Raw genomic sequence first — 12,351 nt, 5'->3', positions numbered from 1 at the left:
GGTCAACTGATTTACTAGTTTATGTGTAAGATTTTTTTTAACAAGCAAAAATCAGCACACTAGGTCACAAGTTTCTGTGGTGAACTTTATATGTTTGTTATCTCAGGGACTATCAAATAATGACTATCACTGATCATCCAAAACAAAATATAATTGTTAACTTATGATTTACTATTGAACAGAAGACAGTAATCACTTTTAATATATAAAAACATTACAGTTTATATCAGCACACTCAGAACACTTTTCCCGTGCAGTACTTCCCAGAAAAATTATTTTTCAGAAAATGTTCACTTTTCTAAATTTTTTTCAATGAGGTTTAAATAACTAGGATTAGTAATTACTAGCACAAACAGCCGTCCGTAGGGCAGACGTTTCTGCTGGTACTATTAATTATTTCATTTAATTTGTGATGCCTATAGGTTTGGAGTGTTTTTTGGGTCAATGGTACCTTATTTAAAATTCAGAACCTAAAATTGGCAAAACTGCTATAAAATTGGCCACCTGGTTTAAATATTATTGTTAGTTTATATTTTAACAAATATGCGATTGATTAGGGCCACTGAAATAAAAAACAACATTTAAATTAATGTTTATGGCAGTGAAATTAAAACTTTATTGAAAATCAATGAAACATCACAGTTTAAAATCCTCAGATCTTGACAAAATACTCTCATCTACCAATATGTAATACAAATAGTTACACTTCAACAAAAAAAAAACACATTATAGATGCTTAGAACCCACTGAAAGTTAATCTCCTAATCCCTTGTAGAATGAGAATAAAAATGGAATAGCTTGAACAAATGTCACAATTTCACATATATCACTCACAGGTGTAGAAACTACTACTTTTCTATATTTAAAACACGTGGTGAAGAATTGAGATCATCCAGCATGTCTTGTCAAAAAGTCATACCATCCAAATGTTGAGATACAACGAAAAGTTACAATGATCTGGACTATAAGTTGTCAAGGTTATTCCATTATTTAAAGGTGAATTTCAGTCAACCTATAGGTTTTGATAAATCAGTTTTACACTTTCTTCTTTTAACAGTTTTTCAACTGATAAACTTCAATTCCTGATGCTCGTGATGAATTTGAAGTAATATATATTTTATATAAAGAAATAAAAAAATATAAACATGTTGTACATGTACTACTTATTAGTTAATTATTGCTGACATACACCACAATAATATATCTGCTGCAGGATTAAATCAAATACATCAAACGAACTAAAAGACTGCAATAATAAACAGTAACTTAAGTACAGTAGTGTCTGTCCTTTTGTCAACCATATCAATACATACAACAATAAGCAATACTAAAGTCTTGTACACAATATGAGGAAAGATGTTTCAGTGCTTAATGTGATCTAATTATGAAATAATCCTGAGAACACAGAAGTAATTTTAACAAACAACTAACTGAAAAATGAATGCATGATTAAGTACACTTACTGGAATGGTTAAAGTTCAGTTACTTCAGATAATTTCATATGAGTAGCAATGAATAATAAATATGGTATAGGAAGGTCTTGAAAATAGATAAAAATATACAATGAAATTGAACTCAGATGAAAAACAAACAATATGACAGCATGAAAGTGCTACGTTATAGCCTAAAGAATGGTATTTATGAATAAAATTGAAAAACTTTGATGACCCTGAGTGTCCTATACTTACACTAATCATATCAACTTCTCCTACACTAACATTGTGCTCATTTCATTTGGTCCCCTCACAGAATAGAAAATGCAATGTTAAAATAATAACTTTAGTACCAAAGCATTCAATATTAAAAATATATATACTCACTTTAATCATTTTAATGTTGCTGTTCTCTTTAGATATATATATTTTCTGGTCAATTCTATTGATGTTACTTAAACTATTATTTGTTTCTATCATTCTAGATTTAAAAAAAAAAATCTACCAAAATAATTAGCACTTTTCTTTCTGTAAAGATACACAGATATAAACCTCAACCATGAAAGAATAATAGTCCAAACATCAGGAATTTTAATTTTGTAGAATGTACAGGATGATTTAAGTTCATTTTATTTTCTTTACATTTTCCTAATTGAAGATGTATTGTTATGATTTTCTTCTTCTGGATATTCCCAATGGATACAAGTTTGAAGTCACAGGGCTTAATACTGGTTAATTCTCCCCCCCCCCCATGCCAAGTCATTTCACCAGACAGTTTGCTTGCTATTTCATACATGATTAAGAAGTTTAGTTAAAACGTATCTATAAAAACAGTATAGGTTAAAATGGCTCTTCTATTTTTAAGACAGATAACATTATGGAGTACCTCACTAGTGGCATACAAGTTCATGTGTTCATGAGGTATACTGGATCAACCACAAGAAGTCTCTGCAATCAAATAAAAGAGAACTGTGATGTTAAATCCTACAAAACCAAAAGTATTCCCAACCATTGTCTAAATGAATGAGCCTAGAATTTTCCACGTCATTTTCGGTTCATGAGCAGAATTCCACCTTAAAACACTAGAATCTCCTGTCATTAATCTAAGAAAATGAAACCTTAACCAGAAAATGAGTGTGCTATCACTGCATCTTCAATTGTGAAATTTTAAAGAAAATAATTGAACACGAACTTTGATCACTAAATATGAGACGGACTCAAATGTTTAGGCCAGTCTGTGTAAATTCCAAGTGAGAACAAATGTAATATTCACCACTATTTAAAAATTTTAACTGGACTTAAAAGAAATAAACGTTTTATAATCTTAAGCTGAAATTCACAGAGACTGGTTACAATAACACTAAGTTTACTAGTACACCCTGAAGCTATCAACATTAATATTGCAGAATATGTTCATAAATAATACATCTTTCAAAAAAAAGGACACTTCATAAAAATGAAAATTAAATGTAATTACAAGTTAAGCCTGTTTTTCTGTGAGACACTTAGGGAGAAAATAAAAATAATGTATATTATATAATATTAAGGTCAGTAAAAGAATGAGAAGATAGGGGTGGCTATGTGGTCACTGCACATTACCATTAAACCAAGGAAATAGCTGAATAAAAGCTTAACTACATCATGATTTCAACTAATAGGAATGTTGGTATTACACCACCTGCTTGTGCTTCTAACAAGACAAGTGGTAATAAGGCCTCGGATCTCATATCCAGCACACTGGTACATTGGAATAAAACCTGTGTAAAGCCCACTTATAATCCATTAGTTCATACATTTTCAGTAGTTTTCTTTTGGTATTTCAGTATTTTTCAAGACTAATGTAGTATCAAGAGTAATCATTCTAGTAGTCTCTCTCACTCTTCTTTTCACCTTGTGCTTGAATTTCATATGAAAATGTCAATTTTTTCTTGTATACAAATATTTTAGATTCACAAACACAATGAGCTCTAACGTCAGCAATCAACCTATTGTGGCCGTAACTTTGAGAATTAGAAAACAGATTTCTGTATGTTTGTCTTTCAACTACAGTTTACCTACCACAAGCTTCTTTTCTTATCTCTTATGGTTAAGTACCACAGAAAAGTGTCATAAGTTCTAGCGGTCACCAAAAAAAAAAAAAAAGTACTAGGTTAGACATTTCACATGCACTGCTAAATGCTGTAGTGTCTAACAGAACCTTCATTTTCATACATAAGGTTAAAGAAGCTTTATCTCCAGCTCAGATTTTTTAGTCATATCTCACAGGATAGTAGGTTTAAAATCCACATTTTCACCAAATGACTAATATAAACCAAAATGGAACTGATTCTTTTCTGGCTCATATTACTACAGTTGTGGAAGGAAAAATTTAGATGATTGTCAATTTGAGCTTAAGAAAAAATGTGGGCACATCTTTGGCAATGGAACTGTTCGTTATAGCACTAGTTCTTTTTAATATATATATATCCTAAAAAGAAATGAACTGGTCCAACTTTTCTGAGATATTTGTTTTTAAGGATTACAAGCAATCTGTTTAAAGTTTTATGTTAATATCAGACAAAGGAAGAAAATCCAGGTAGAGGTGCTCGGGACCCAGCCATATTATTCATAATAATGTGGCCACCATTCAAACTTACTGCAACACTTCCTTCTGGTTCACTATCTGTATAACTCGGAGGTTTTACTGGTCTCTGACGCCGCCAAGATTGCCGGAGAGTATCATTCACATTTGCGTAATGATTAACAAAAGATTTTGGTTCACTTTCTTGGTCACTTTCAGTGGCCTAAAAACCAGAAAACCCAGTATTAGTTCTATTGATACAAAGTAACAGGTATTTACCAACATAGCTACATACTATCCTGGTAGCAATCAGCTGTTCAACATTACTTTTAACAAAGTATTAATACGGTTGTTACATTGATAGAGGGTAGCAGCTGTTTACCATAAAAGGTACATGCTACACCTCATCTTGACAGTAATCAGTTGCTCTACACTACCTTTATAGCTAGTCAGTACAAAGTTTACAAACTCCAACTATCTCTTAGGAAATATTCTATTTTAAAAACTTAATGAAGCAGTTTCTTTTTAACTTTGTTTGCAACAGACATCAGTAATTAACTTAAAATACTTATAGCCATTATTGCAGTATAAGATAATGTACAAGTGGAACCGATTTAAGCATACTGAATTACGCAGTTATCTATTTAAGAGACAAAACTGTCACCTGTGAATCTGTGGAACTGATTTCAGAAGGTTTCTCTGTTAAACTGCTACTATCTCCATTTTCATCATATCCCTTAATATCTTCATCATCAGAGTATGTAATACTTCCAGGACTGGGCCTGGGGGGAGGTCTGTAAAAGGAACATAGCTAATTAGGACACCTAACTTTCTTTGGTATATTTGTTCATTTAATTCTTGATAAATTATTTTTAAATCAATCCATTTGTAATCTACATACAAATAAAATAACACATTTACTGTTTTTTCTCTGATGTTTGTATTGATATATATTACTAGAGTAATTTGGACATCAGTTGACTCCAATAAATTACTTGTGCGCTAACTCAAATATTTTAAGTATGGTTTAAAATAAAAATATTAGTATTACAATGAACACACAAGCTACTTACTTTGACACAAGGGTACCATTACTTTTACGAGACAAGGAGTTTTTGCGCAATGTTCCCCTACGAGACTGTCTGAGTTCAAATGTTGCAAATCCTTCATCATTCATACTGATATGATCTTCTTGCATAGATTTCTGAGCTTCACCTACAGATGAAAGAACATTTCTTAATTGCCCAGATACTTATTATGTAGTTATATTAGTGTAAAAACTTGATAGGGATTTGAACCTGTGACCCTCAGATTGCGAGTCCAGCACCCTAACCACCTGGTCATGCCGGGCATAGCTTCTTAGAGTCAGATATCAAACTGAATCTTAAAATTCAATCTCATAAGAATTTTTAAATATGAACATACCGATTGTTATAATCAAACTGTGTGAAATATAATACTTAAACAAAATTATATATATACTTATAAGTACTATATATATCTGTTTCACAAAATAATAAAATTTTGTTCAGGGTGTATTTAATAATTAATCATGAGCTTAAGTTATGCCAAACTTATTGAACTGGTTTTCTCAGATTTGTGTTCCATGCTTACCAATTGGAATAGGTATGTATAAGAATGTCTATCAACTGTTTTACCAGTACATTTAATACAAGCCTTTCATTCCTGTCTGGTACTTGCTTTCTTTTAAAAGAGAAACATTGCAGATCTTATGGTGAAAGAATTTAAAACTACCATAAACAACTTTCAAGAATTTTAGATTCAAAGAGAAAATCATAACTTAAGATACACATAAACAACTTCATAGAATTTATAATTCAAAAAAACAACAACAACCCATAACTTATGATGTTTGGTTTCTTTTGAAGTTTGCACAATGCTACACAAGGGCTATCTGCACTAGCTGTCCCTAATTTAGCAGTGAAAGACTAGAGGAAAGGCAGCTAGTCATTACCACCCACCAACAACTCTTGGGCTACTCTTTTACCAACAAATAGTGGGATTGACCATCACTATATAACACCCCATGGCCAAAATGGCAAGCATGTTCTGGTGGGACAGGGATCCAAACCCATGACCCTCAGATTGCGAGTCAAGCACCCTAATCACCTGGCCATGCCAGGTCCAATTCACAATGTACATAAATGACTTTCTAAAACTTTATAGATTCACAAAGAAAACCACAACTCATGATTTACATAGATAGATTCATTGAATTCTGGATTCAAAGAGAAAACCATAACTCACAATGTAATTGCACTGTTTATTGAAGCATTTGTTTAAACTTTATACTATTTAACTAATTAAGATAGTAAAATAAAGCATGTTTATGAATTATATTTTTCCAAATTCTTTTTATAATGACTTACTAAAAACTTTTGAACAAATACAGAGTATTTTGATCCCTACTTTACATAAAACCTCCAGGAACTTACCAGAATAAAAATGTATAAATGATATACTCTTAACTTTCACTGTTCAGTGTATATACAAAATACTCTTGTAACATTTATTGCAATTTGTTTAATTTTAAAAAAAATTAAAGAACAATCTTTGCTTCTCAATTCAGTTCATACAAGAACTAAAAAAAACCTTCATTCTACCATTAAGTCAGTGTCTGATAATAAATATTTCATATATCCAAGTACAATCAAATTTCGTTTCACATCACAATATGTATGCCTGAAATCGATCAGTTACAAAAAACTGCTAGATATTGTACATTCCAGTGACTCTTATTTACTCTTTGCAAGGAAATGTACATAAAAACTTTATCCAAGATAAATAAAACAACTTTGTCACTCACACATATGTATAACTTGATATATCCTGCAAATAAGATGTTTACTTTGACAAGATTAATAGCAATTTGAAGGTACATTTATAAAAACATTAATTAAACTCCAAATAAACATTGTTGTTTCCGGACAAAATTTACATTTATATTAATAATCAAAATAAACAGCACGTTAGAGAATTAGAAACTTAATATGAATAGATATCCCGTTTCATTCCTGTGTTATTTAAAAATGACCAACTGTGATATTAATGTTTCTTGCTTCTACTTATTATGACATATTCAGTTTAATGTAGGCTCCGAGTTTGTTTTCCATCCATAAGCCATAAAACATTAATTTTTTAAAACTATTTGTTTTTCTTTAATTTTTTGACTAAATTGTTTGAAGTTGACTGTAAACCCAGAACACCTTTAAAATGTTTTAAAAAACTGATTAATGCTACATTTAGCACTGTTTAATGCAACAGTTTATGCAAAACAGTTCACAATTGTATAATACCAGTATTATCAGTGTGTTCAAATTAACAGACTGTAATGACATACATACTGAATAATAAATAATTTTTATATGCACTTAAAAATTACAAAAAAATATATTTCTTGATATACATGAAACTGTTATCTATTGCATAAAGGATGGGTGAGAACTCCCCATTACTCAGTTATAAGTAATGTTCATACTGTATAACAACATTATATTCTATCACACCAAACATTTCAACAATAACAATCTAGATGTGCAACACATTTACTACTTACGTTTATACAAATGGGCTTTACTTTTTACACACAGAACAGCAATCACCATGATAATAATGATCACACTAACTGCAGCCAGCATCACCAAGAACCAGATTTCTCTGTAGAAAGGTAGCTTCTGTCGATATTCCAGAAACAGCTCACCTAGAAAAATGTAGGTTGAACAACATCAAGTTTATATAACATTACTACTATATGAAATGCATAATTACCTTGAATTAATGACAATTAGCCATCATAAAGAGTAGGAATCAGTTCCTTTAGACACTTCAATGAGTGTATAAAAGTGATATTAAAAATTGCTATTTTATTCAAAAAATAAATTGAAACATTTATAATAACTTTTATTTAACTTTTTTATTATTACATAAATTGAACTTGTACAAGAGAAAATATTCTCAACTTCTAGGAGAGGATACAGGACTTTGTAAATATTCTAAAAAAATCACCCCTATCGTAAGCTTAAAAAATGTTTTTGGAAATATAATCCATGTCAGAATGATTAGTCTTAGTAACAAATAATTTAAGAAATTAACTTCTTTTTATATCTCAATGTACAGTAATGAAAATAATTATGGAAAAAGTGAATAAAATGTGTATACAATGCAACTGTATGAAAATGAACTGCATCAGATTACAGTAAAATGTTAATATTAACACTGTGACTGTTATCCAACCAATAAAGCAGTACCATATCAGCATTATACTAATAAAAGGGCAGGCAATCATATATCCCCATAAATACTGTGGTGAAGTCACTCATGGTTCCTACTACAAAAATGTCATAAAACAAACACTGAAATTAAAAGTTCTGGATGGTGAAAGCTACTCCACAAGACACACTGTGTGAAATTTCATGTTTTATTGGGAACTGTACAGAAACTCTGAAGAGGGTTCATAGAAATAGTACTGTTGATAGTGCAAGTGGTCAAGGAAGAAAACCCAAATTCTTCAAAAGTGAAGTTAAGTTTGAATTTTGCACAAAACTACATGAGGGCTATCTGTGCTACCCATCCCTAATTTAGCATTGTTAGACTAGAGGGGAAGGCAGCTAGTCATCAACCCCAACAATTACAAAAGGTGTCCCCAATAAGGAACTTTTACCAAGCATGGGTGTTGAAGAAAGTTAAATCTGAAAATACTGCCAAATGGATGTGCATTAAATCATCCAAAATAAATATAAACCATGCATTTTGTATACTTTACTCTGTGGATTTCAGTACTGATCATGACAGGAAGAGACTGTTGAAATTAAATTGTTCTCAATTTTCTGCTGATTCTGACTTTCTTTTTAGACTAATGTTCTCATTTAATTAACATAAATTAGGGTTGGGATCTCTGCATGAACAACAAAGCCCACTGTTGAAAATTATACAAACTGATACCACCCTGACTGCTGACAGGTATAAACAGTCTTGTCCATCATGTCATTCTTTTGCCAAAAAAAAATAAAAAATGTTAGGCAGGGATTCATCTTCCAGCAATCTAGCAAGATATTGCTCCCAAGCATGCAGCAAATTTGGTGAAACAATACCTGTAAGGAACACAGGGCCAATGGAACACACACACACTAATGGCTTAGCCTGCACAAGATCTTGACATGAATATGATGAAGGTCAAAAAGCAAACAAACTACTTGGCTGAACTGTGAGTAGTAACACAGAACATTTGGATTGGTATTTTACACTCATACTTTGATAAACCTGATAAATGTATGGTAGCAAATACAAAATAATAATGCACTGTAAAGTTTATTTGCTTTTCTCCTATATTTTCTGTAATAATGTATTGTACTTATGATAACTTGACCATTTACTTACAATTATTTATAGTTTGTGAATTCTGTTAATTCCTGTAATTATTTTCAATACTTTTTTTTGTAAATAAATGTAGATGTCAAATGTTATCAGTTTATTCTTTATTACAACATTTCACACACTTATTAACAGATTATAAAAACTTGTTATGTCATACTCTATGACTTTAACCATTTTCATTCCTAAAAAAGAACAGTCAACCATATAAAATTACTCGAGTTTCTGGGTTTTTTGGAATCTACTTTATCATTCTGGTGATCATTTGTGCTAAATATTTTATCACAGCTGAAAGACTTACTAGATGTCTTCATTACTCTGAACGTACCATGTACTTTATGCAAATCTGAAAGCTTAAAAAGACAATGTGTTCAGTTCTTTATAGCATAATCTAAGGTTCACTGTGTACCTAACATTTGCTTACCTAATACTTACTATGTGCTTTTAACTGCTATTCTACATTATCTACAGTACACCAGACATATTAACTTACTAGGTGTGTCCACAGGTTCATCTGATATAGCAGGGAGACTGATTCCATATTTGTTTCGGGCAAAAATACGAAAAATGTAATGAGCTGATGGTAGAAGATTTTGGTAACTAATGGTGTAAGAGAGTTGAGGGCCACTGTTGAGAGAAACAAGAGTTGTCCAGCCTTCTTCATCACTATCTGTATAAGCAAGATAAAAATGGAACAAGTTTTCATTCACTGATATATCCAAGCATGAATTATTATAGTAATATAATCACAAATAACAGTAGGAAATTCAAGTAATATTATACATATATATTTAAGAAAGTTTAGTAATTAAATCAACTGTTTTAGTTTCTTAATATCCATAAGCTGTTGTAGTATGGGGGCAATGATATATGTTTTCCCACCCCTTTAGTCAAAATGAATTTTTAAAATTGTGTTGTTTTCCATGGTTCCTATTTTGGATGCAATGAGGCACTCAAGAAAGTTACTAAACTTCTGCTTTCTCTTAGGTGCAAATGGAGTCAGTATGCAGGCCATTTAAAATTATCTGGTTCTCTTACAGGGATAGCAAAGCATTACATTGGCAACCTGAGCTATTCTTGTAGGCTTATCAGATAATAACTACAGGCAGCCATGCCTTTGTCTGCACAAAACTGCAAGCTGACTTAGGTAATGAGTGCAGATTGTGGCCTTTTATAAATTTTGGTGCATTCCTCAATTTATTTAACTTTAAGTAAGAGTTTTTCAAGGTCTCACACCAGATTTGTTGTGTAGTTTCAGTGTTCTTTATCTTGCAAGAGAGCTCTTAAAACTCCTGCATTCTTATATGTGCACGTTTTTATTTCTTTTTGTTTAACTATCTCACTACGGGCTCAGTCCCAAAGACCGACCTCATAACCATTTCGTGCTTGTTATAGTTTTAATGCTATAACTTTTAATACGGTAAGAATATCTTCACGAAATTTTGCAGATTATCAGTAAATATTACAAGGCTTATGTATGCAAAATATAAATTTTTTATTTAAGTGTTAAGGTTTGTAAAGCAATGTTTTACGTAATAATTTGCTCATGCATTTTTTCTTTTTGAATGTTGACTATCTAACAAGCAAAGTAATTTTGATTGAAAGATTAAAAATACTTTTATGCATCAGAAAATTTTCAAATTTCACAAGCAAAATTTTATAACCTCCAGATAATTATCAAACGTTTTTTCTAGAAAATAATTTACATTTCATCTATTATTTTCACTATTGTAACTCTGTATGGGCTTGGTCAATTTGACAGACCTCGTAACCACCATAAAAAAATTAGGAAATAAATATAAATTATGCTTTTTTCATTAAAGAATGACTACAAATCATAACACGAAAATACAAATGTTTAGTCTAAATAGCTCAAATCTCATAACATTATACACCTATATACAATAATTATTTTTATCTTACTGACCTTCCAGCCATGCATGACTAACATTACAGAAGTTGCAATAACACAGCACACATGCACTCATGTTACTGTATCCAAGAGTATAATACTGGCCTTTACAAAGTGACTTGTCTTGGTTGTGTTCTAGTGGACCAGTATTTTGTAAAATACAGTTACATTTCAGTTATAATACATTATATAAGTATATAGATTACTACTATTTACAAATAAGTTTTTAATTTCAGTTATTTTTCTTAAAATAGAAACAATTATCTTTTCTAGTTAGAAAATGTGTACTTGTCTGTTGTAAGTTGCTAAAAGACTTATCAAATTTCTCATGTGGAGGATGTAATATATATAAATAAATAAATAGCTTAAAAACTATTGATTACACTAATTGTTTATAGGTGATTAAATCAGCACTATAAAACGATATTAAATTAAATATTGCAATACCATTATCGGTCTTGGTTGTCAACTTATTGTCATAACAGATAATGTCTGTGGTAATAGCACCCAAATGCAGATAGATGGGATATCCCCAATATCAAATATTTTCCAAATGCCAATGTCAATCTAGTCAGTCGTCAAGGAAAATAAAAAAGGAAAGGAATTAAAGGCATACAAAATTTCAGATGTCTGTAAATACTTTGTGGCAGACAGGATTCACACTGTCAGACTATGGAAAGTATACGACTCGTCAGATTACATAATCTACTCGAACTTGCTACAATAGCTGTTAAACTAGGCCTAGATATTTTAGATGTCTGTAAATACTTTGTGGCAGACAGGATTCACACTGTCAGACTATGGAAAGTATACGACTCGTCAGATTACATAATCTACTCGAACTTGCTACAATAGCTGTTACACTAGGCCTAGATGAGTTTTAATTAACCACTCTTAATTGTTTATTTTTTATTTTCCATGACAGTTGACTAGATTGACATTGGTGTTTGGATATTGTCTAACAGATGGGATATCCCCAATGCATTTGGGTGCTATTACCACAGACATTATCCATTATGACAATAAGTTGACAATTAGGACTGATAACTGAATTG

General features: G+C 31.1%; 1 protein-coding gene across 3 annotated transcripts in view; it reads right to left on the bottom strand.

The window, feature by feature from the left end:
- Positions 1–568: 568 nt before the first annotated feature.
- The window catches only part of LOC106468067 (protein sidekick-like), a 110,911-nt gene continuing 99,128 nt past the window's right edge, over positions 569–12,351 (bottom strand). For 2 of the 3 annotated variants that reach the window (XM_022396373.1, XM_022396374.1), the window contains 5 exons: positions 9,878–10,054; positions 7,571–7,714; positions 5,067–5,208; positions 4,658–4,787; positions 3,986–4,216 (listed from right to left, as the gene is read on the bottom strand). In XM_022396373.1, the coding sequence (XP_022252081.1) occupies positions 3,986–4,216; positions 4,658–4,787; positions 5,067–5,208; positions 7,571–7,714; positions 9,878–10,054 (824 nt within the window). Of the gene's footprint in view, positions 4,217–4,657; positions 4,788–5,066; positions 5,209–7,570; positions 7,715–9,877; positions 10,055–12,351 lie in introns of all 3 variants that reach the window. The other variant, XM_022396372.1, reaches the window with a different exon arrangement.

Source organism: Limulus polyphemus, unplaced genomic scaffold (genome assembly GCF_000517525.1).
Source record: "Limulus polyphemus unplaced genomic scaffold, Limulus_polyphemus-2.1.2 Scaffold2855, whole genome shotgun sequence".
In the NCBI taxonomy this organism is placed as follows: Eukaryota; Metazoa; Arthropoda; class Merostomata; order Xiphosura; family Limulidae; genus Limulus; species Limulus polyphemus.
This window is presented reverse-complemented; position numbering and strand designations above follow the sequence as displayed.